The sequence below is a fragment of the Capra hircus genome, chromosome 19 (assembly GCF_001704415.2).
Source record: "Capra hircus breed San Clemente chromosome 19, ASM170441v1, whole genome shotgun sequence".
NCBI lineage: Eukaryota > Metazoa > Chordata > Mammalia > Artiodactyla > Bovidae > Capra > Capra hircus.
This window is the reverse complement of record NC_030826.1, coordinates 36,737,754-36,758,062: the sequence shown is the minus strand read 5'-3', so window position 1 is coordinate 36,758,062 and position 20,309 is coordinate 36,737,754. Positions and strand designations below refer to the sequence as shown.

At 56.5% G+C, this 20,309-nt stretch overlaps 1 protein-coding gene across 1 annotated transcript; it reads left to right on the top strand.

The window, feature by feature from the left end:
* Positions 262-19,918, top strand: NGFR (nerve growth factor receptor). Its single transcript, XM_018064913.1, has 6 exons — positions 262-479; positions 7,982-8,123; positions 11,395-11,754; positions 15,351-15,603; positions 16,861-17,021; positions 17,712-19,918. The coding sequence occupies exons 1-6, from the start codon at positions 414-416 to the stop codon at positions 18,011-18,013; spliced, it is 1,284 nt and encodes a 427-aa protein (XP_017920402.1). The 5' UTR covers positions 262-413; the 3' UTR covers positions 18,014-19,918.

The window sequence follows — 20,309 nt, the reverse complement described above, 5'->3', positions numbered from 1 at the left end:
CAAGGAAAGATGCGCAAGAGAGGGAATCCGAGCCCACAGCATCCGGGACGGACGCGTAGCAGCGCGGGTCAGGCGCCGGGTACCAGGTCAGGGATAAGCTTTGAGGGCGGGGTGCGGAGAAGCTGCAGCGGGGCTCGCGGGGCTCACGGGCGCGGCTCCCTGCACGGTCCCTTTCCGTCTCTCCCCTCCGGGAGACCGCGGGGAGGGCGCGCGCGGTTCCGGGGGTGGGCGGGCTGGGCGGGGCGAGGGCGGGGCCGCCGCACTGGCTTCTCCTAGCCCTCCCGCCGGCAGCCAGAGGGAGCCGAGCCTCCGCCAGCTCTGAGGGGCTGGCGCTGGAGCGCTGCGCAGCGCAGCCTTATCGGTCCGCGGAGCGGGCTGAACTGAAAGCCGAGCGCTGCCGCGGGAGGCGGGCGATGGGGTCAGGTGCCGCCGGCCGCGCCATGGACGGGCCGCGCCTGCTGCTGCTGCTGCTCCTGGGGGTGAGTGCTAACTGAAGGGGAGCTCGCTCTCTTTCCCGGGACCGAAACCTCGATGAGTCCAAGTTTCCCTGAGGAAAAACAGAAAAGAGCGTTGGGGTCCCAGATGCTGGCGGCGGCGGGGGCGGGGGGGGGGCGGTGGATGACGAGAGAGGAGCTCCGATGATGCCAGTATCCACGGGGGAGCGTCTCAGGTTCTCAGAGCGAAGAGGCGACTCTGAGATTTAAGGTAAAGATGCGGAGAAGAGGGGCGCACGGAAGCAGGTCCTCGTGTGCCATAGGAGGTGTGTGTGGAGGAGCTGGGAGGGGTCTCTCAGCAGAGAGTCGTGGGGCTCTCGGATGCCTGGGTTCTTCGGAAGAAGGCGCTTGAATGCGGGATCTCGAGGCGACTTTCCCTCTGAGCATCTTGATCTCTGGAGAGTCGTGGGACGGAACCCAGGCTAGAGAAGGACGAGGAGTGGGACGGGAACTAGAAAAGTGAGGGGCGAGCGTGGTTGGGGTGGGGAACCGGAGACGAGGAGATAAGGATGGTGTGGGAGGAGGACGGAGGGACTGGAGGCAAGGGGACCGGGCATCGGACAATGAAGACCAGCCAGACAATGGGGTGGGGGGAGGGGCGTGGGAGGGAGCGGTTCGGGGAGCCTCTGCTGAAGGGAGAGAAGTGGGTTAGGCAGGGCAGAAAAGGGACGCTGATGAGGCAGGTGGAGAGAGGGAAGCAAAAGGAGAGAGGACGGAGTAGGGAGAGCAGGGCTGAGTGGTCTGGGCCCCGCCTGTCCGCCGAGAGACAGTGGGACGAGAAGAGAGAGCAGAGACAGACTCTCCCCGCATGTGTCGCGCGCGCTGTCTCGCGCGGTCGGGGAATTGTGGTTTGGGGTCCGAGGCCGGGAAAGGAGTGCCCACCTCGCCAGGGCAAACCCGCCTCCCCGGTTCCCCAGCGACCGGCGGGCTCCCGCTACACACTTATTGTCGCGGTTAGAAGCAGAGCTGCGGACTGGATGGGACGAAGCAGGCGTCGTCTGACGGGCTCTGGCCGCTGCCAGTTCTCGGGGTGCAGCGAGGCGGGACTCGCAGAGCCGGGAAGGTCCAGGCAGTGCGCCGCCGAGGGGGCGCGCCGGCGAGGGCGGCCGGCAGGGGGCGCTGCGGCGCGAAGGCCGCGCGATCGCCGCTACTGGCGCGACCCGGACTGCGCGCTTCACCCGCCACCCGGACCCCTGTGAAGTCAACCTGCCGCAGCGCCGCCGCGACCGTTCGCTACGTTTCCGCTAACCGGGGGGGAGGGGTCGGGGTTCTGCCCGCGCCCCGCCCAGCTTTCGGTGAAAGACTCCGGCTCGGGACAAGAGAGAGGCTCTCAGACATCTCGGCAAAGGACTGCGGGTCTTAGAAAGCGTCGAGGTCCGCCCGGTAGATCTGACAGGACATTCAGGACCCGATGTGTGGCCGTGAAGGGAGTGCCCTGGAAGGTTCTGCAATGGAGACGTCCTCACTCTCCCTGCCGTCTTCATCTCCTCTGAGCACTGAGCCCCCAACCCCCCATTTTATAGACAGGCGACTGAGGCTCTGAGAGTTTTAACCAGTTGGTCAAGGAAGGTCCCACAAGCGAGTTGAGCCAGAATCCTAGGGAGACTGCCCCTCACCTGACTGCCAGCTCGGTACCTCCCGTACGTCTTACGGGGCAACCCGGCGTCCCAGCTCCAGAGAAGAGCTGCGCGTCTCGGCGGCGAGCGGGCGGGAATAGGGGGGCTGGGATGGGCAGAGACCCATCCCCGAAGCTCAGCACAGCCCCCCGGGCGGTCAGTACCTGTGGCTGCGTCCGGGGATTTGGGAGTGACCGCGGGCACGTCTGCGCACTAACACAGCGGGTTAGAGAAGCTTCTCAGAGGCCGGGGCCGGGGCCGGGGCCGGGGCCGGGGCCGCGGCCGGGGCGGAGGGCGGGGTCGGGGGTAGGGGTGCCCCGGAGCGGGGATTGGGGATTGGGGCAGCCAGTAGTGCGGATTCCGGAGGGGCGAGGGCGTGGGCTCGGGATTTGGGCTGGAGAGTGTCCCCCGAATAGAGAGAAGGAAGGGAGCAGGGGGTGGAGGGCCCGGGAGCTCGGGAAGGTGGACCCGCATAGAATCTGCCGCCCGCACCCCTGCGGCTCTCGCGCCTGCCTCGCCGCGGGGCTGCTGTCTACGAGCTGGCCCTGCGCACCGCAGCGGTCCGAGTTTCTTCCTGGGCCGCGGCGAGAGAGTGCTGAAACCGGAGCGCATCCCGGCGGGTCGACTGACGGGCCGCGCCGGTAATGGAGGCACTTTGTCATTCAGACGTCTGTAACCGGAGCCGCCGGCTGGCTAATGCGCCTAATAGGGATGCAACTAGGACAGCAAATGCGAGGACAGGAGCGGGTGGGGGAGGAGACCCCGGGAGGGGAGGGGTCCCCGCCCCTCTGTACCAGCCGGGTCGCGTTCACGCGCCTAGATTCTTCCCTGGGGTGGGAGGCGCAGAGGTGGGAATAATAAAATTGGTTGAGTGCCTACCGTGTGCCACGCACTGCCCTGGGTAATTTCTCTTGTCCCAGCAGAACAAATCTAGTTATTCCCATTTTACAGTTGAGGAAGCTGAACCTCTCAGGCCTTCAGAGAGGAAACCAAGTTCCCCCAGTTAGTATGTGGTGGCGCCCTTGTTGGAACCCAGGATTCCTGGCTTGGAGTTTACTCTTTCCTCCTTATGCCAGGCACACTCCCCTGCCCAGCCTTCCAAATCACGGACGGACAACGTGGTCTTGAACCACCACTAGACCTGGAGATTAGACTCTGTCTTATGCCCTTGGCACCGCAGATTTGTAACTGAGCCCGTTCACTCCCCCCACTCAGAGCCCTGCTCCCTTCCAAAGTCTTCCTGCAGTAATTAGATCTTGTTTTCCCCTCAAACTCCACCCCTGTTTCAAGGGATGGGAGGGGGGCATGTACCAGTGCCTCCTCAGGGTTTGCATTGGTCTCAAAAGACCCTTCCCATATTTGAAAACTCTCCAGCCTCTTTACCCAGCCAATGGCTCCATTCACCTAAGGAACCCTTTGCTGAAGCTATTGTGAATAGTTAGGACTCATCACCCTGAAGCCTTCCTATAGTTTCAAATTCTTTCAGCTATTTTGGTGTGTTTTCTGTTTTGTTCAGTTTTTTAAAATTAATTATTAAAAGTCAGTTCACCTTAGCCTATTTCCACCTTAGTTTCTTGAAAGCCTTGACGTGGGAAAAAAAGATTTGCAAACATTCTTGAAAATGGAATAAGTATAATAAATGTAAATTTCAAGCAAATGTGTCTATCGTTTTGGTAAATTGCTCATTTTGGAACAATTAGCCTGAGTCCTAGTGACCTCCCACCCCACTTCCCAGGATTGCCGGGCCTTGGACCAATAGATGGTGTAGTCAGGTTAGTGCTACTTGGCCACTTAGCAGCATGACCTCTGAGGGCCTCAGTTTCCACGTCTGTCCCTCAAGCCTTCCTCCTCAGCTTCTGGAACAGCTGTTTGAGGTGATATTTCCTCTTCCTCATGGCACTGTGACTCCCTGTCTCATTGGAAACTCTTAGTTTGGACTTTCCTGGTGGCTCAGACGGTAAAGCATCTGTCTACAATGCGGGAAACCTGGGTTCGATCCCTGGGTTGGGAAGATCCCTTGGTTAGTTAACTTTAAACAGAGCCGTTCTCCAGCCTCCTTTGGCCTGCATACCCTCTTCAGACTCCTCTTGGTGGGTAAATCTCTCTCCATTTCTATCCTGCCCCCTACTCTGAGATGGTTTCCCCTGTTTGGGGATAGCTCAATTCTCCTCTCCCACTACCTACCCTTCAGGCTCAGCAGCTCACTCTCTATAAGACAAAACACTTCTTTGGTAACCAACATTTATTGAACTCCTATTATGCACTCTCCTATTAGGCAGAGTTACATACCTTATTTCATTTAATCTTCAAAGCAAGCTTAGACAGTAGATATCACCAATCCAGCGTTTTTGGGGGGAAAATTGAGGCTTAGAGAAATTGAGAATTGACCCAAAGTAGGCAATGGCACCCCACTCCAGTACTCTTGCCTGGAAAATCCCATGGAAAGCGGAGCCTGGAAGGCTGCAGTCCATGGGGTCGCTGAGGGGTCGGACACGACTGAGCGATTTCACTTTTACTTTTCACTTTCATGCATTGGAGAAGGAAATGGCAACCCACTCCAGTGTTCTTGCCTGGAGAATCCCAGGGACGGGGGAGCCTGGTGGGCTGCCGTCTATGGGGTCGCACAAAATCGGACACGACTGAAGCGACTTAGCAGCAGCAGCAGCAGCAGACTAGTAAGTAGCAGATATGGAATGTTTTGAAATAGAAAACAAAACAAGCTTAGGAAACACATGGTTACTAATTATGTGGCCTGGATTCCAAACGGAAGACTTTGGAGAAGGGAGGGGACAACAGGCTGCCGCAGGGAGAGGAGGCTTCCAGAAGAGGGGCTTGCATGAGGCTGCCCTTCTGCTCACGACTACCACAGACAGACCCCCTCAGCTATCTGGAGCCCAGGTCTCTCTACCAGCCTCAACTAACTGGAACACAGCCAAAAGCCACAAAAGACGTTGGGAAAGAGAAAAGAAAGGTCCCAAAGTGAATAAACACCATACTCATTTATTTACTGCCTCCAGCAACCCTGAGAGGCAGAAACTGTCATGGTTACCTAGTGACAAAGAAACTACGGCACGGAGAAATTCAAAACCTGTCCCAGGTCACCCAGCTTGTAAGCCATGAGCCAGTAATCAGAGCAGTGAAGGCACCAGAGGAGGAAGGTAGACTTTTTACTCTATTGCCCTCTTCTAGTTCAGATCCTGCTTACACTCTATTTATATACCTTCTTCCCAGGGCTAGTTACATATTTTCTAAAGATTCAATTTGTTGTTGTTTAGTCACTGAGTCATGTCCAGCTCTTTTGCTATCCCATGAACTGTAGCCGTCTTCCCTGAAGCCGGCCAGGCTCCTCTGTCCATAGGATTTCCCAGGCAAGAATACTGGAGTGGGTTAACATTTCCTTCTCCAAGAGATCTTCCTGACCCAAGAATCGAACCCACGTCTCCTGCACTGCTGGCAGGGGGATTCTTTACCACTGAGCCACCAGAAATTAGAATGGGGGAGGGGCTGCTCAGGTCCCACTAGTAGCGGCAAGGATTGACAACTGATATCCTGACAGGAAGGGAGTAGGCAGAACTGTAAGAAACGCTGACAGGGGAACTCAAAGAGACAAAAGTGTGTTACTTTGGGATAAAGAGCACAGGGCTTCACTGCATTGCATCCTGGAATACTTGTTGATGTAAATATTGAGTCCCTGAGTCATGGGGAAACCGTGAAGGCATGTTCCAGAGAAGGAGGAAGGTGCAGCCTCCATGGGTAAAGTGAGAAACGTTAGGTGAGAATAGCAAAGCCATGACTTTCCGGAAACTCAGCTATCCAGAAAGTCAGTCCCTGGAGTGCTAGTTAATTGAGGCCGTATAATATGTTGAAGGCAATGGCACCCCACTCCAGTACTCTTGCCTTGAAAATCCCATGGACGGAGGAGCCTGGTGGGCTGCAGTCCAGGGGATCGCAAAGGGTCGGACATGACTGAGCAACTTCACTTTCAATTTTCACTTTCATGCCTTGGAGAAGGAAATGGCAACCCACTCCAGTGTTCTTGCCTGGAGAATCCCAGGGACGGGGGAGCCTGGTGGGCTGCAGTCTATGGGGTCGCACAGAGTCAGACATGACTGAAGCGACTTAGCAGCAGCAGCAGCAGCAGCAAATATTCCATAAGTATACATGTTGGGTCCCTAATATGTGCCAGGTACCATCACAGGCACTGAGGCAACCAGAGTCCCTGGCCTCAGGGATCTGACAGTCCACTGGGGGACTCCGTAGAATATCAGAGCAGACAGGAGTGAACAGGGAGGACATGTGACAGGGCAGCTCTGCCTGATGAAGCAGAGCCTGGGGCCACAGGACCAGTTCCCCGATGAAGTGCCATTTAAGCAGACCACTGAAGGATGAAAAGAAATCCAGACAGACCCTTCTGGAATCTTGCACACCTCCTGGGGGAAAGCCTGCATCTGGGACTACACTCTCCCCGGGCCAAGGCTTCTGGTCTGCAGATGGTCCCAGCACTGTGTTCCTGCCACCTGGGAATGGACGGTGGCAACACCCAAGGTTCCCCTCCTGTGCTGCCTGTACCCCCCCCACCAGTCTCTTGAGGACTGCAGGCTGCCTCCTAGACTGATCCAACCTGTCTATCCCCCTGCCTCCCCTGAACCCTAGTGAGACCTCAGGACAGTTGAAAGGACTGAAGGGAAAGGAGTATTGGGAGCCGTTCTGGCCAATGTGGAAGCAAGGAATGCCCAAATGATCCTTACGGCTCCTCTCTAGTCCCATGACCCAAGAGCCCATACTTCCTCTGAGCATCAAATGGGAACTGCGTGGTCTGGAGCCAGGGAAACAGGCTGTGGAGTTTTATTAGACGTTAAGATTTTTTTCAAGGAACAGAAATATAAAGCAATCTGCCAGCAGCCCCTCCCTCTAGGGAATCTGGTGCTAAATCATTCCATCCATGAGCAAAGATGCCTCGGCAGCAAGAATCTGACTCCCCTTTCCGCTGTTTGCAGTGGTGTTCCCACTGACTGTATGGGGGCAGGGAGGAAAGGGCTGGTGGCTGGAAATCAAACCCTGGGGGAGCAGGGCTGCTGGGTGGTGAGAGCAGCCACTTTCTCATTGGTAACAGGCGCCCTTCCCCCACCCCACCCCAACACCCCACCCCACCCCCCGCCCATCTTGGCACCAGAGTCCTGATGATTGGCTGTTCATTTGCTTTGGCCCTGAGCTGTCTCCGTCTCTTATCTGTCCAGAGAGATGAAAACTCAGAGGGAAATGAGGTCAGAATTCCGAGAGTGGAGTCAGGATTTGAACCCAAGGTCCCATCCCTCTGCCTTTTGTTCTTGGGTACAGACACCTCCCATTTGATACTTAATATATGGAATGGTAGGATTAAGGACTGAGAGTAGAGCTCTGCTAGGCTTTCTTAGAAAAAGATTCCCCTCAGGGTAGACGCAGGTGTGCAGCTTAGCAAGTGGCATTTGGGCTAGATTTCAGCTTCAAGTTGCCCCCTTGGCTGGGAGCCCTGAGCAAGCTGCAACTTGGCTGCTGGTTCCTGACCGCCGCCCAAAGGCCCTCTGCTGGTCCTCAGGTTACCTTCCCCACATGGTGTATCCTTGGGATTCCAGGAGTTACTGTAACCCCAAGGTGAACTTTGCAGAAGGTCAGCATCCGAGGCTCTGATCTCACAACCCAGCAGCTTGCAGGGGTGTGCTGTCCCCCTGCCCTTCTTCCCTGTCAGCTTTCAAATGCCAAAGCCTCCCTGGTGAGCTCATCCCAGGCCAGGTGGTTCCAATAGAAGGCTTTAGGAAGAGGTGTTTGCTCCCTCAGAATACATCCTGTCCCCTTTCTCTTGCCAGTCTGACCTTCTGATCTTCCCCCATCCAGGTGTCCCTTGGAGGTGCCAAGGAGGCGTGCCCCACGGGCCTGTACACCCACAGCGGAGAGTGCTGCAAAGCCTGCAACCTGGGTGAGGGTGTGGCCCAGCCTTGTGGAGCCAACCAGACCGTGTGTGAACCCTGCCTGGACAGTAAGTAGAAAGTGTCCGGTGGGGGAAGGAGAGCAGAATGGAAGGGAGGGCAAGGGGACTGGCGGGCATGCCCAGTATAGGCCTTTCAGGCGCTCTGGGTTCTGGCAGGAACTCCTGCCCACCGTCGCATGGGTGCCATAAGTGAGTCTATGGATGAGGGAAGTATGCAGAGGGAGAAGGGGGCCTGATGGGGGATGCCCAGGGGGTGCCCGTTCCCAGCCCCCAAGTAGAGAGGCCTAGTAGAAGAGTGTGGCTAGGTGGGAGGAGTAGCTGATGCTAAGATCAGCTAAAAATATCATCTGCTGTGCAAAATCAATGGCTGCCACTTACCCTCGGTGCATTTGCGGGGAGGGGAAGAGGATCAAATCCTAGCTACCCTGGAGACTGACCTTGGGGGATCCTGGGAGGGTGTGGCTACCAACACCCATCAGCCCCCAGCACCTCCCACTACCCAACCACCACCACCCCGCCCCACCACTGCTCTCCAGGGCAACTGTACTCCAGTCCTGACAGAGGAAACAGTTTTCCCCAGGCTACAGGGATGGGGGTTGGAGCATTACAAGGATGTCCTTACTGGGGAGTGATGCTGGGTGCATCAGCGGGGAGGGGCACTGTGGCCATTCCTACCTGGGATTTCCTTGAGGAGGGGAGAGAACCCCATCTTCCAGAGGTGCTGGATGAGGTGGTGGGTCTGTGATCTGAAATTCTGTGCCCTTGTCTCATCTCTGATGGATGCCTCCCCCACCAGTTGCTTTCAGGCCATGAACCCTTTTCCTGACTCTGTCTGGAAACCTTTCCTGTCGACAGTTAGGTCCTGCCTTCTACCTGACACTCCGTGCCCCCCCCCGGGGGGCCAGTGGGAACTCTACTCAGATTGTTCTTCAATCATGTTGGGACCAGGGTATAGGAACTGGGAACTCTGGATCCGCTTGTCTTACCTTGAATGTCTTGCCACCACTGCCACCACCACCACCTCCAGGCACCACACTGCACACAGCATCCCTCCTTCAGGCAACCCCAACTCCTTGGTGTCCCAAACACAGCTTTCCTATTTCTGTGCTTGTGGATCCTGTAACTCCATCCCCCAGCAGAGGGATGCCAGGTAGGGAAGGCTAGACATCCCTTTGCTACCTTGCCATCTGGGTACCTCCCCTGGCCCTAGCCTAACAGGGTTTCTATCCCAGGGCAGGACTAGCCAATCACACTTGCCCTGGAATCTCCCATGTTTTCCTCTCATTTCCTAGACTCTTACCCAGGACCTCTTCTCTTTGGACTGTAAGTCTCCCAGGATGGGACCCTAATCCTTCTGTCAAAGCAAGGGCTGGGATACAGGAGGCTGAGAGAGGGCATCTCCAGGGAAGGGGAGGGGAGACAGGAGTAGAGAGGGAGCTCAGAAATCCCACTTGCTCCCTCCACTCCCCTCCCTTCCTCTTCTTCTCTCACATTTCCCGCCCTCCCCCAGCTGTGTTAACAGGCTGCCTTTAAAAGTCTACTTTATGGGATGGAGACCCCAGTGGACTTTCCCTCTATCCTCAAAACATTTCCACAAGGAAACCCATTAAGCTCCTGCCTTCATTCTCTGCCAAAAAAGACCACATTTTTCCCACCCCCTAAAACTCTCTCCTAGGAGTTCGCTGCTAATTTTCTATATTTTCCCATAAGCAGGGCCCTCTCCTTCCCTTCCCATGTGGCTAGACCCACCCCACTGCCACATGCCAACGAGATAGGAGCTTCTTGTATAAATTGGACATCTTGCCTTTGCTGTTTATGTTTGGAAGTCCTTTCTGTTTGACTGTGCCTGCTACTGAATTTGTCATTGCCCACCCCAGGGGCCCAACTGTTACAGGATCCCTGCTGTGTGTCAAGTGCTTTATGGTGGAATTTCACTTATTCCTCACCACAACCCTGTGAACGGAGACATTATTCCCAGTTTTACAGAGAAAGAAAAAAGCTCAGAGAGGTTAAGTAAGACACCCAGAGTCACACAGCTAATAAAGTGATGGAAGCAGGTTTTGAATCCAGATCTGCTCGATGCCTAGGAAGAGAAACACAGGAGTTGCTCTGCCAGAAGTGAGTTGAAACTGAAGGCTCCCTCCAGGCCCATCTCTATCTTTTCTTCTCTCCATCCACCCCGCCCCCCTCTCCCAACTGCTGCCCCTTTCACTTCTCTCTGCTTTTTTCCTTCTTTGCTTCTCCAGCCCTAATCCCAACCTCTAAGATAATGACCCTGTGCTCCATCTTGTGTCTGGATGCCGTTAGAGAAGGTTAAGATAGGACCCCCACAGCAAGCCCCAGTTTCCCTCCACTGGGATCCTAATCTGCTACCTCTGCTTCCGCATTCTGAGCTACCGTCTTTCCCCAGTTCTCAGATCCTAACTGTGTGCTCTTCCTGCCCTTGGAGCAAGGATACATTCTCTTGGATTCAGTTTGGCATGGAGTTCTCCACCCTGGGCTAGAAGGGGTAAAGAAGATCTGGCTCTGTGCCTACCCACTCTTTGCACGAGGCAGAGAGGACCCTGGCATCTGTCCCCTTACTCCAGCATGTGCGTCAAGAGTGAGCTTAGAAATTTTTCCTTCATGCCCTTTGACTCATGCTCCATAAGGGGAGGGATGCCAGAGTCCTCTCTGCCTCATGCAAAGAGGGACCACACACACAAGTCCTTTTTTCCTTCTAGCTTCAACCCCTCCTGCTGTGCCTTTCTTACTAGGAGTCCCATCCCTGCCCTCTAGAGCCAAGCCCTTCAGCAGCGTGGGGTAGCGCCATGGGTGGGAGATTTTGTCATCTAACCCTAGTCACTCCCATTCAGGCCACACCTGAGCCTCTGCCTGTGCCGATAGAAATGGAAGGGCAGCTGAGGCTCTCTGGGAAGGCTGGCCATGCCTGGGCTGGGTTCACAGCTCAGCTCTGGCCTGGGGGAAGGGCTGGGTGGGAACCACGCTCAGATTATTCCTTAATCATGCTGGGAACTCTCGGAGAGAATCTGCCAAGAAATTTACCGGCACCAGCTGTGTTACCCCCTGAGACTTCAGGGCCAGAGTTTCCGGGGCTGGAGTATGGGGCTCCTGGCTCCCTTTCTCCTTCCCAGCTTTCCCACACCCGGAATCAGAGACGGGCAGGAGAAGAGGGTGTCAATGAAGGGGGGCGAGGTGGGCCGAGGGGCTCCGGGGATGGGGCGGGAGGGCCTCCAGCGTCCCAAGTGCCCCAAGGACGGGCGACTAAATTCGAGGTGCGGCTCCCCCACCCCCATCCAGCACACCTCTCTGTCCTCAGGCGTGACCTTCTCAGACGTGGTGAGCGCCACGGAGCCGTGTAAGCCGTGCACGGAGTGCGTGGGACTGCAGAGCATGTCGGCGCCCTGCGTGGAGGCCGACGACGCCGTGTGCCGCTGCGCCTATGGCTACTACCAGGACGAGACGACCGGCCGCTGCGAGGCGTGCCGCGTGTGCGAGGCGGGCTCGGGGCTCGTGTTCTCCTGCCAGGACAAGCAGAACACCGTGTGTGAGGAGTGCCCCGACGGCACGTACTCTGACGAGGCCAACCACGTGGACCCCTGCCTGCCCTGCACGGTGTGCGAGGACACGGAGCGCCAGCTGCGCGCGTGCACGCGCTGGGCTGACGCCGAGTGCGAGGGTGAGAGCTGGGGCTGCGCGGTGCAGAGGGCGCCCACCCTGGCGGGCAGGGTCTGCAAGGGTCCGGCCACGGCCTGCAGGGGCAGCCCCCATGGCCTCGAACCAGCAGACGCCCTCCTGATCTTTCCCACCAAAGGACCCCATCCACTGTTAGCCCCTCTGGGCCAAGTGTTTGGAAAGCCATCCTTATCCTCCCAGGCCGCACTGGGTTCCACGCTTTGGTAATCGGTGGCTGCGGGCTCGGGCCTGGGTGGGTGGCAGATGAGTGGCAGAGAGGTGGCCTCCGTGGCCAGGGCACAAACAGTGCATGTTTGAGCCTGGGGTAGACTCTCTGAACTGGAGAAGGGGTCCGAGGACCCTTTGGCTCTGACCCCCCTTGTGGCTCTGGGACTTCGGATGGAGTCCACCACCCTGTCACTTACTGAGTGACATCAATTAGGTCACTTTGGTTTCTGGACCTAGGGTTCCTACTGGTCACAGGGTTTCCGGGTTAGGGAAGGGGGCTGGTTCACTTCAACTTGCTGGGGAGGGGTCAGAAGTCACTGTTACAGTTTAGCCAAGGATGAAGTGAGACCCAGGGAACACTAAGGAGATGGTGGGAACAGGGGCTTTGGGACAGAGAAGGAAGGGGAAGCAGCAGGCCTGGGGTTTGGGAGCCTGAGGATGAGGCAGGTGCGTGTGGAGGGCCTTTGGCTCCCCAGGGGGATGGGAGCTGGGTGTACCCACCTTAGTCGGATGGGCAGTTCCTGGCATGGAAGTTCCTGGAGGAAGCCCTGTGGTAGTCAGGGCAGAACTGTTTTGGTCCTCTGGTTGGTGACATCCATCTTGGGGGAGAGGTTGACAGTGCCTTTTCTTTCTGTCGCTCTATGACTGGGCACCCGTTTAGCTATTTCCCTTTGGGACCTAACCCTCAGGGTGCTCTCTCACTTTGAGCAGGCAACAAGTGCCTCCTTCTGGGAGCCCTGAGTTGGACAGGAGAGAGCTGGCCTTTGCCCCAGTCTGCTGAGGGAGACGTGGTCCCAGCACTTAGTTCCCAGGAGATCCCCCTTTGTGGTGGGGGCAGCATAGTCTCTGCCTTCAGTCTGCCCGCAGTCGGATGGGGGAGGCAGATCCGCTGCTGTGGAGAGCCTCTGCTCTGACACACCCGTACCAGCCTTCCAAATCCTGTGATCCTCTGGTGCCAGGACCTCAGGGTGGAGAGGGCTGTTAAGCTGGGCTGAGGCCAAGCATGTGTGTGAAGCTTCCTGCACTGGGATGCGGGGTTGGGGTGGAGGAGTGGGATGTGGTAGTTCCGGTGGCAGTTGCCCTGGGCCAGGAGACAAGCAAGTAACATCAGGCGCAGGGCAGAGCAGGGGGAGTTTCAGCAGCCTGCAGCGGGCAGCGGGTGGCACGCTTCTGTGGGCAAGTTGGGACCAGCTGGTGGAGGGTGGGAGTTAGGGGTGCGGTTAGAGCAAAGAAAGGTGCCAGCTGGGAGAGGGGTGGACTCTGCCTTTACGGGCATTCACAGATTCCTTTCAGATACTGCTCTGCTTTTCCAGCCACGCTGAAGGGGTGTGTTTGTCCCTGCCCCTCTTCTCCTTCTCCCTCCGAAGGGTTACATGTCAGCTCCAGGGCAGGGGGGAGCATTTCAGGAAGTGGAATTTGATTTGTGGTAGTTTGGCTCTCCCCCTCCCCTCCAGTGCAGGGTATATTCCTTGCATATACATTTCAGGGGTCCACATGGTGACTCACCCACCTTGGGGGCAGAACCTGACCCCCTAGCCCTCAACTAAAGAAATTTGGGTTTAGGAGGAGTAACCCTGTCCTTCTTTCCACCCACCCCCAAGTCTGAGAGCTCCTATGCCGGAAACGGCTGTCAGGACCTGCCAGGGGCTTAGTGGATTGGAATGCCAGAGGACGTGGTCACATCTGGATCTCATCCTCGCCCTCTGTTAGGGGGGCATTCGGGAGACTAGGGGGAAGCGCCCTGGAAGCGCTGTCTTCAGCCTGGTCTGGCTACCACCCTCCCTCAGCCCTTCCCCTCTGCTCCTAAATCTCTGTGATGCCTGATTCATTGACCTTCCACCTAACCGTGCCTTCAGCCTCTGGGTTCAGGTCACTTGAGCAGAGCTGTACCCTCAGTCTCAGGGCTCAGGTTGCCCCTCCAGCTGGCCCTAGCCAGGCAAGAGAAGACCCTCCCCAAACCAGTGCCTTGTCAGAAGGTAGGGCTATGTCTCCTCCACTCCCTGCCCCACCTCTTCCACCCTGTCCTCCCCAGGACTGAGATGAGGGAGGGGAGGGTTAGGGCAACAGATGGCAGCCCCTTGCCAGTGCCAGCCAGATGGATTCCAGAGTCACATCTGAGGACCATATTCCTTAGAAGGTGCTGAAAATGGGGGCCGTTGAAGCATCTTTGCCTTGAGGCAAGGAGGTCTAGGAAACCAGTGGGCAGCTTCAACTCCAATTTGGGTGGGCAAACTTGAGGGCTGAGTGGGGCAGATCTGGGGAGCATAGTGCCCGCCCTTCACCCTGGTGGCATGTCCTGTCTGCTTTCCCTCCCTGCTTCAGGCGTGGGAAGCGAGGATAGATGGAGTAGGCAACTTTGCCCAGACAGGTACCCCCCAGGTCATCCAGAACCCACAACCCCGGGTACTGCCTTCAGCCGGGTGATAGAATGGAAAATACCACCCACTGCTGCCAGGGAGTGCTCAGTCCCCTACTAGGGGGGCTGGCAATGCCCAGCTGGTATGAAAGAACCTAAATAGGTGGCAGAGCAGTCTCCTTCCTCTGAGACAGGGCAGTGCCTGGTCTGTGGGCTTGCTCTCCGCCAGCAGTCCTCATTCTTTCCCACTTGGGTTTGGGCTGTCAGACATGTCTTCTCTGGATGGCAAGATCAGATGGTATGGGGGCTACACAAGGCAGGAAATAGAGGCTAGCCACTATCCATGGACCGGCTGGAGGGAAGCGAGCCAGCTGTGCACCTCCACACCCTGCCTGAGCTTAGAGCTAGGACACGAGAGACTGGAAAGAAGGCTGGATGCCAGCTCTCAGAGGGTGGTGCATTGGACAGTACCTCTTTGCCACACCTGATTACTCTTATCCTTCTTTAGGACAGGGGTGACTGGGACCACTAGGACAACCTGGGGCCAGAGAAATTACATTTCGCTAGCCTGATTTCAGCTGGAGGCATCCCAGTGCTTATCTTCTTTGTGTGTTTATCTCCAGGCGAGGCTTCTGGGTACCCAGAGTAGGCAGAGTTGAATTCTAGGGTCACAGCTTTCCCTGAGATGGAAAGGAGCTTAAAGACTATCTCTTTTAATATCCCCATTCTATAGATATGGAAATTGAGGTCCTGAGAGTTGAAGGAACTGGTCCAGAGTCACACAGGAAGTCAGTAACAGAGCTGAAGGGGGCCGAGGGCTGTTGATTCTTAGATCCTTGGTTTTCTCCTCCATCGTGATGTCATATATCCAATCCAAGCCCACCCCTGTATGTGTAGCCGCTGGGCATACGAGCAGCTGGGGCCAGGCCGGGGCTGGGGTAAAGCTCTGGGGGTCAGAACCTAGTGGGGGGACTCGAGGGAAAGTGGGTCCTCACTCCTGTGGCCTTTTCTTCCAGAGATCCCTGGACGTTGGATTACACGGGCCACGCCCCCAGAGGGCTCCGACAGCACAGACCCCAGCACCCAGGAGCCCGAGGTACCTCCAGAGCAAGATCTGGTGACCAGCACTGTGTCAGATGTGGTGACCACGGTGATGGGCAGCTCCCAGCCTGTGGTGACCCGAGGTACCGCCGACAACCTCATCCCTGTCTACTGCTCCATCCTGGCTGCGGTGGTTGTGGGCCTTGTGGCCTACATTGCCTTCAAGAGGTGAGATGGGGGACCTGAAACAGGGAGCCAGATCTTTGGCCTCAGGGAGAGCTTCGCTGTGACCATGACCTGAAAATGCACACACTCTTTTAACTCAACCCCAAACCAAGCTCATCCGCACTTGCCATCAACCTCACCCTGAAGTTTTTACTTCAAGGTGTGGCAGGTCAGCAGGAGGCAAGGAAGGGGATGGTTCCTGTCCCGCCCTGGTGCCAGCATCTCCCCACTGTGCTCCCCTACCTGACTCCTCAGCCTCCAGCTGCACACAGAGCTGCTTTTACCAGCTGCTTGCATCCTCATTCCCTGGACCCCATTTATTCACACAGTTACCTGTGTGTGTGTGCATGTGTGTGTGTGTATCTTTCTTTCCCATGTCACACATGGATGTTATGGCACTCATGTCCAGAAATCCAGGATGTGGAGAAGACCTCGAAAGCATTCTAGATGTTTAAATGCATTTTCCATTCTTTAGAAAAAAATCGTCAAAGAAATAACATGGTTTTTGGGATAATGCAGAGAAGACCAATGTCTTGTAAAGCAAAAAGTAGTAAAACCTCCTTTTATCTCCCCAAATCCTACCTACCCCTCTCGTCTTTGGAATCTGTTTGGAATGGATCCCTTCCAGCCATTTTTTATGCATTTATAAACACGTGTATAAAACCTTTTATAGTTATATGTACACGCAGGTTGGCTTTTTTTTTTTAACATCAATGTGATCACACTCTACATATTCTACAACTTACTTTTTTACTAATCTCCCTTGGGAGAGCTTTCCTCAGAACATATAGAATTATCTGATTATTTATAACTGCTCATTCAATAATATGGGTGGATATAATTTATTTAACCAGTCTCCTATCGATGGACATTTGGTATGCTTCTAGTTTTTCCTTATTGCTTATAATAGCACGGGAAATCCTTACACGTACGCCAGCACACATGTGGGAGTACTTTAGAAGGAAAGATTGGGAAAAGTGAAATCCTGGGAAGTCATTTATTTGTGCACCATTCGTCCCATGGACATTTACTGAACACTGGCCACATACACCAAGCCCTGGGCGCCGCTGTGCCCTCACGGTGCTTCCGGTGTGGGCCGGGGAAAGGTAGGTAGAGGACAGGTATGTAGAGAGCCTCCCGTGCTGGGCAGGGGTTAGGGACCAGCCCCCACCAGGCCTCTGGTGCCCACGCGCCAGAGCACAGACACTTTAGCCACGTGGCCGTGTGGGCTCTGAGACTGGGCCTATGCTCTGGCTCCAGGTGGAACAGCTGCAAGCAGAACAAGCAAGGAGCCAACAGCCGACCCGTGAACCAGACGCCCCCACCAGAGGGAGAAAAGCTGCACAGTGACAGCGGCATCTCTGTGGACAGCCAGAGCCTGCATGACCAGCAGCCCCACACGCAGACTGCTGCAGGCCAGGGTGAGTAGCAGGGCTGGCCGGGGGCGGCGGGGGGCAGTGCGGGGAGCTGAGGCAGGGAGAACAGGAGTAATTAAGGTTAGACTGTAGGAGGGACTGCAGAGGGGCTGCCTGCAGGCCTCTGGGTGGAAGGAGGGAAGAGGTGGGGTGAGAGAGTGGGTAGGAGAGGCCCTTGCCAGTAGAATGACTTGGGAAACAGAAGCTTTGACAAACTGGAGCATCTAGACTCATCAAGCTAATTGTCCCCCAGAGCTAATTACTCCTCAGAGTGGCTGCAATTAGCCTCCTGCCCAGGACTTCTGGGGAACAAGTAGTTAATTATGTCCCCTAATTGGTAGCCCATAGCCCAGCTCCAGACACTTGGCTGCAGTTGAGTCTAGGACCAGAAGTCCTGTCTCCTCTGCCTTGATTAATTGCTGGGGGGCGGGGGCAGGCAAGTTAGGGGCTGGGGATGGCTCTGGAGCTAAGGATGAGGAGGAGACATGAGTCAGCAACCCCCAGGTGCCTCTGCTGCCCTGCCCACATCCAGGACTGCATCTTGGGCATCCCTCTGCTTCTAGGCTCTTGGGTCCTCCCCAGACTGAGAGGAGAAATGCCTCAGCCCCTCTTGGGTCTTATTTCAGGCCCCCACACCTACTGTGGGAGAAAGGGGGTCTAGTGGGTAGTGTCTGACTCCCCCTGGGTTCTTGGCAGCCCTCAAGGGTGATGGAGGCCTCTACAGCAGCCTGCCGCTGGCCAAGAGGGAGGAGGTAGAGAAGCTGCTCAACGGCTCTGCGGGGGACACCTGGCGGCATCTGGCAGGCGAGTTGGGTTACCAGCCTGAGCACATAGACTCCTTCACCCACGAGGCCTGCCCAGCCCGTGCCCTGCTGGCCAGCTGGGCCGCCCAGGACAGTGCCACGCTCGACACCCTCCTGGCGGCCCTGCGGCGCATCCAGCGGGCCGACATCGTGGAGAGCCTGTGCAGCGAGTCCACGGCCACGTCCCCAGTGTGAGCCGGCCGGGAGCCCCTGCCCTGCCCCCGCATTCCGACGACCGATGCTCCAGCCAACCCCGCGGGCCAGAGCTGTCTGCCTCCGGGCAGGGCCTCAGCCCCGTCGCTGCCCCCGTGCAGCCCCGCCACCTCCAATCATTGCTTCTCCCTCCCATGCTGCAGGTGCCCCTGCATCCTCTCCCACCCTCTCTGCCCCGTCGCCATCTCAGGCCTCCTGCCCGCTTCTCGCCCTGCTTCTCGGGGTGTCAGCCCCTCCCGCCTGAGCAGGTTGTCATATCTGGGGGGCTGACACCAGGGATGGTGTTGGGGGCATGACCAGGCTCCAGAGACTCAGACGGAGAGACTGAGGAAGCAGAGCCATGGACACGACACTGTGAACTTGGGCCACGAGGGAGCACCTTTGTGGCCTAAACCTCCCTCAGCCCCCTGCCCTCCTCCCCTGTGGCCTAAGATGAAGAGCCTCAGAGGTTTATCAGAGCTGGTAATGGGGTTGAAATCTAGTCTATCCCCCTCGTCGTACAGGACCGTGAGGCCCAGAGAGAGGTCATTTGCCCAAAGCATCCAGCAATGGAGAAGCCAAAGATGAGCTGCCTGTCCCCTCACCCTGAATGAGGGGTGCAGGCCTCAGGCTTGCTGGAGGGGACCAGACGATCCTCTGGCAAGTGTCTCACAGCCAAAACCAGTCTGCTCTTCACCCTGTCCAGCCCCTGTGCAGGGCACATGCTTCCCCCAAGGCCTGACCCCCTGGTCTGTCCTGACCCCAGTCAGGGTCGGGGTTTGTGGCGAGGGGTGCAGCTTCCCTCTGCCTGTCCCCTCAGGCACGTCAATGTGACATCTGTGGTGTGGCCAGTCTGTAAGTATTTGCCATCCCAGCACAGACCTGGAGCTAACACAGGCAGCATCTTCCCCTGGAGTCAGCCTTGGGGGCTGGGGACTAAGGACCTCCCCCCTCAGCCAACCTGCAGCACACAGATTCACAGACACACACACAGGATGAGAAATCTTGCTTCTCTCCAAGAGTTCTTTCTCTTGGGCCGAGGCCGGATCCTACTGGGGCAGCTGCCAGAGAAGCATCGAAGGGAATTGAACTCTGCTCGCCGTCTTCCCTCACCCCCGGGTTTGGCGGGCCAAGGATGACTGAGGCTTGAGCTGGCGCCTGCCTTCCAAGGGCCTGCACGTGGAGGAATGCTCCCCCCTCCACCCTTTCCCTGCAAGCATGGGTTTGGCTGGGCCCCGGAGGCTGCAGTGAAGAAAAGTGGACCAGTGTGGGAACGCAGCAGGAAGAAACGGAGTTAGAGTGTGGCCCATCGAGGGTCTCTTGTGAGTTGAGACAACCCTTCAAAGGACTGTTTCTTCCCTAGCTTGGTACCAGAAAGGGGCTGTGAGGTCCCTCCTGGCCCATTTTGCTTGATGTTGGAATGAGTGTGGCCCCCCTCTATTTAGCATGAACGAGCCCCGAGCAGGGTGCACACTGCCAGCCACCCCCTCCCCAGCCAAGGGGTCTCTCACCTCTGTATAAGGGACTGGGGACATTGTACATAGACCGCACTTCTTTGACCTGAATCAGTAACAGGAGGAGGAAACTCATCTGACCCCTCACCTGTGAATTTGGGGAGTGGGACAGAGTCTGAGGTATTTATTTTCCTCCCCAGCAGCGAAGGAGGGGGCTGGAGGTTGCAAGTATGTTTTAGCATGTGTTTGGTTCTGGGGCCCCTCCTGCCGCCCTTCGGGCTGAGATGGAGCCCTTTTGCCCAGTCCCTCCCGCAGCTGGGAGCTGTAAGCTCCAGACTCCTTGTCACCCTCCCTGTCACCTGCCCCTTGCATCCTGTGTAATCATTTCTTGGGTCCTCCTGAAACCTACACATAAAACATAAATGATGAGCATTAAATAGCAAACAAAGAAAAATCGTACAGAGATTTTCTGGAAACATACATGGTTTGAGTTGGTAGGGCGTTGTGTGTGTGTGGTAGGGACCTGTGTATAATTTCCAACTCAGTGAGTTTCTGTCCTATTTCCCGCCCCCTCCCCCCCCAACATAATGGGGAAGTTTTAACAGAAATCCAGCAAATTCCCATGTGTCACCATGGAGTTAAGTGGGATGAAGACGGAGTGGGGGCCTTAGCCGCCAGACCTTGGAGAGGGAAAGTGAAAATGGCCATGCAGGAAGCTGGCCAGCTGTGAACTTAACCAGATGTCAGAAGTGAAACTGACCACAGGGGAGCCAGAGGCTTGCTAGGAGGGCCGGGTCACAACCCCACAGCTCCCAGCCACCCACATGACCTGGGAGGCACTCCTC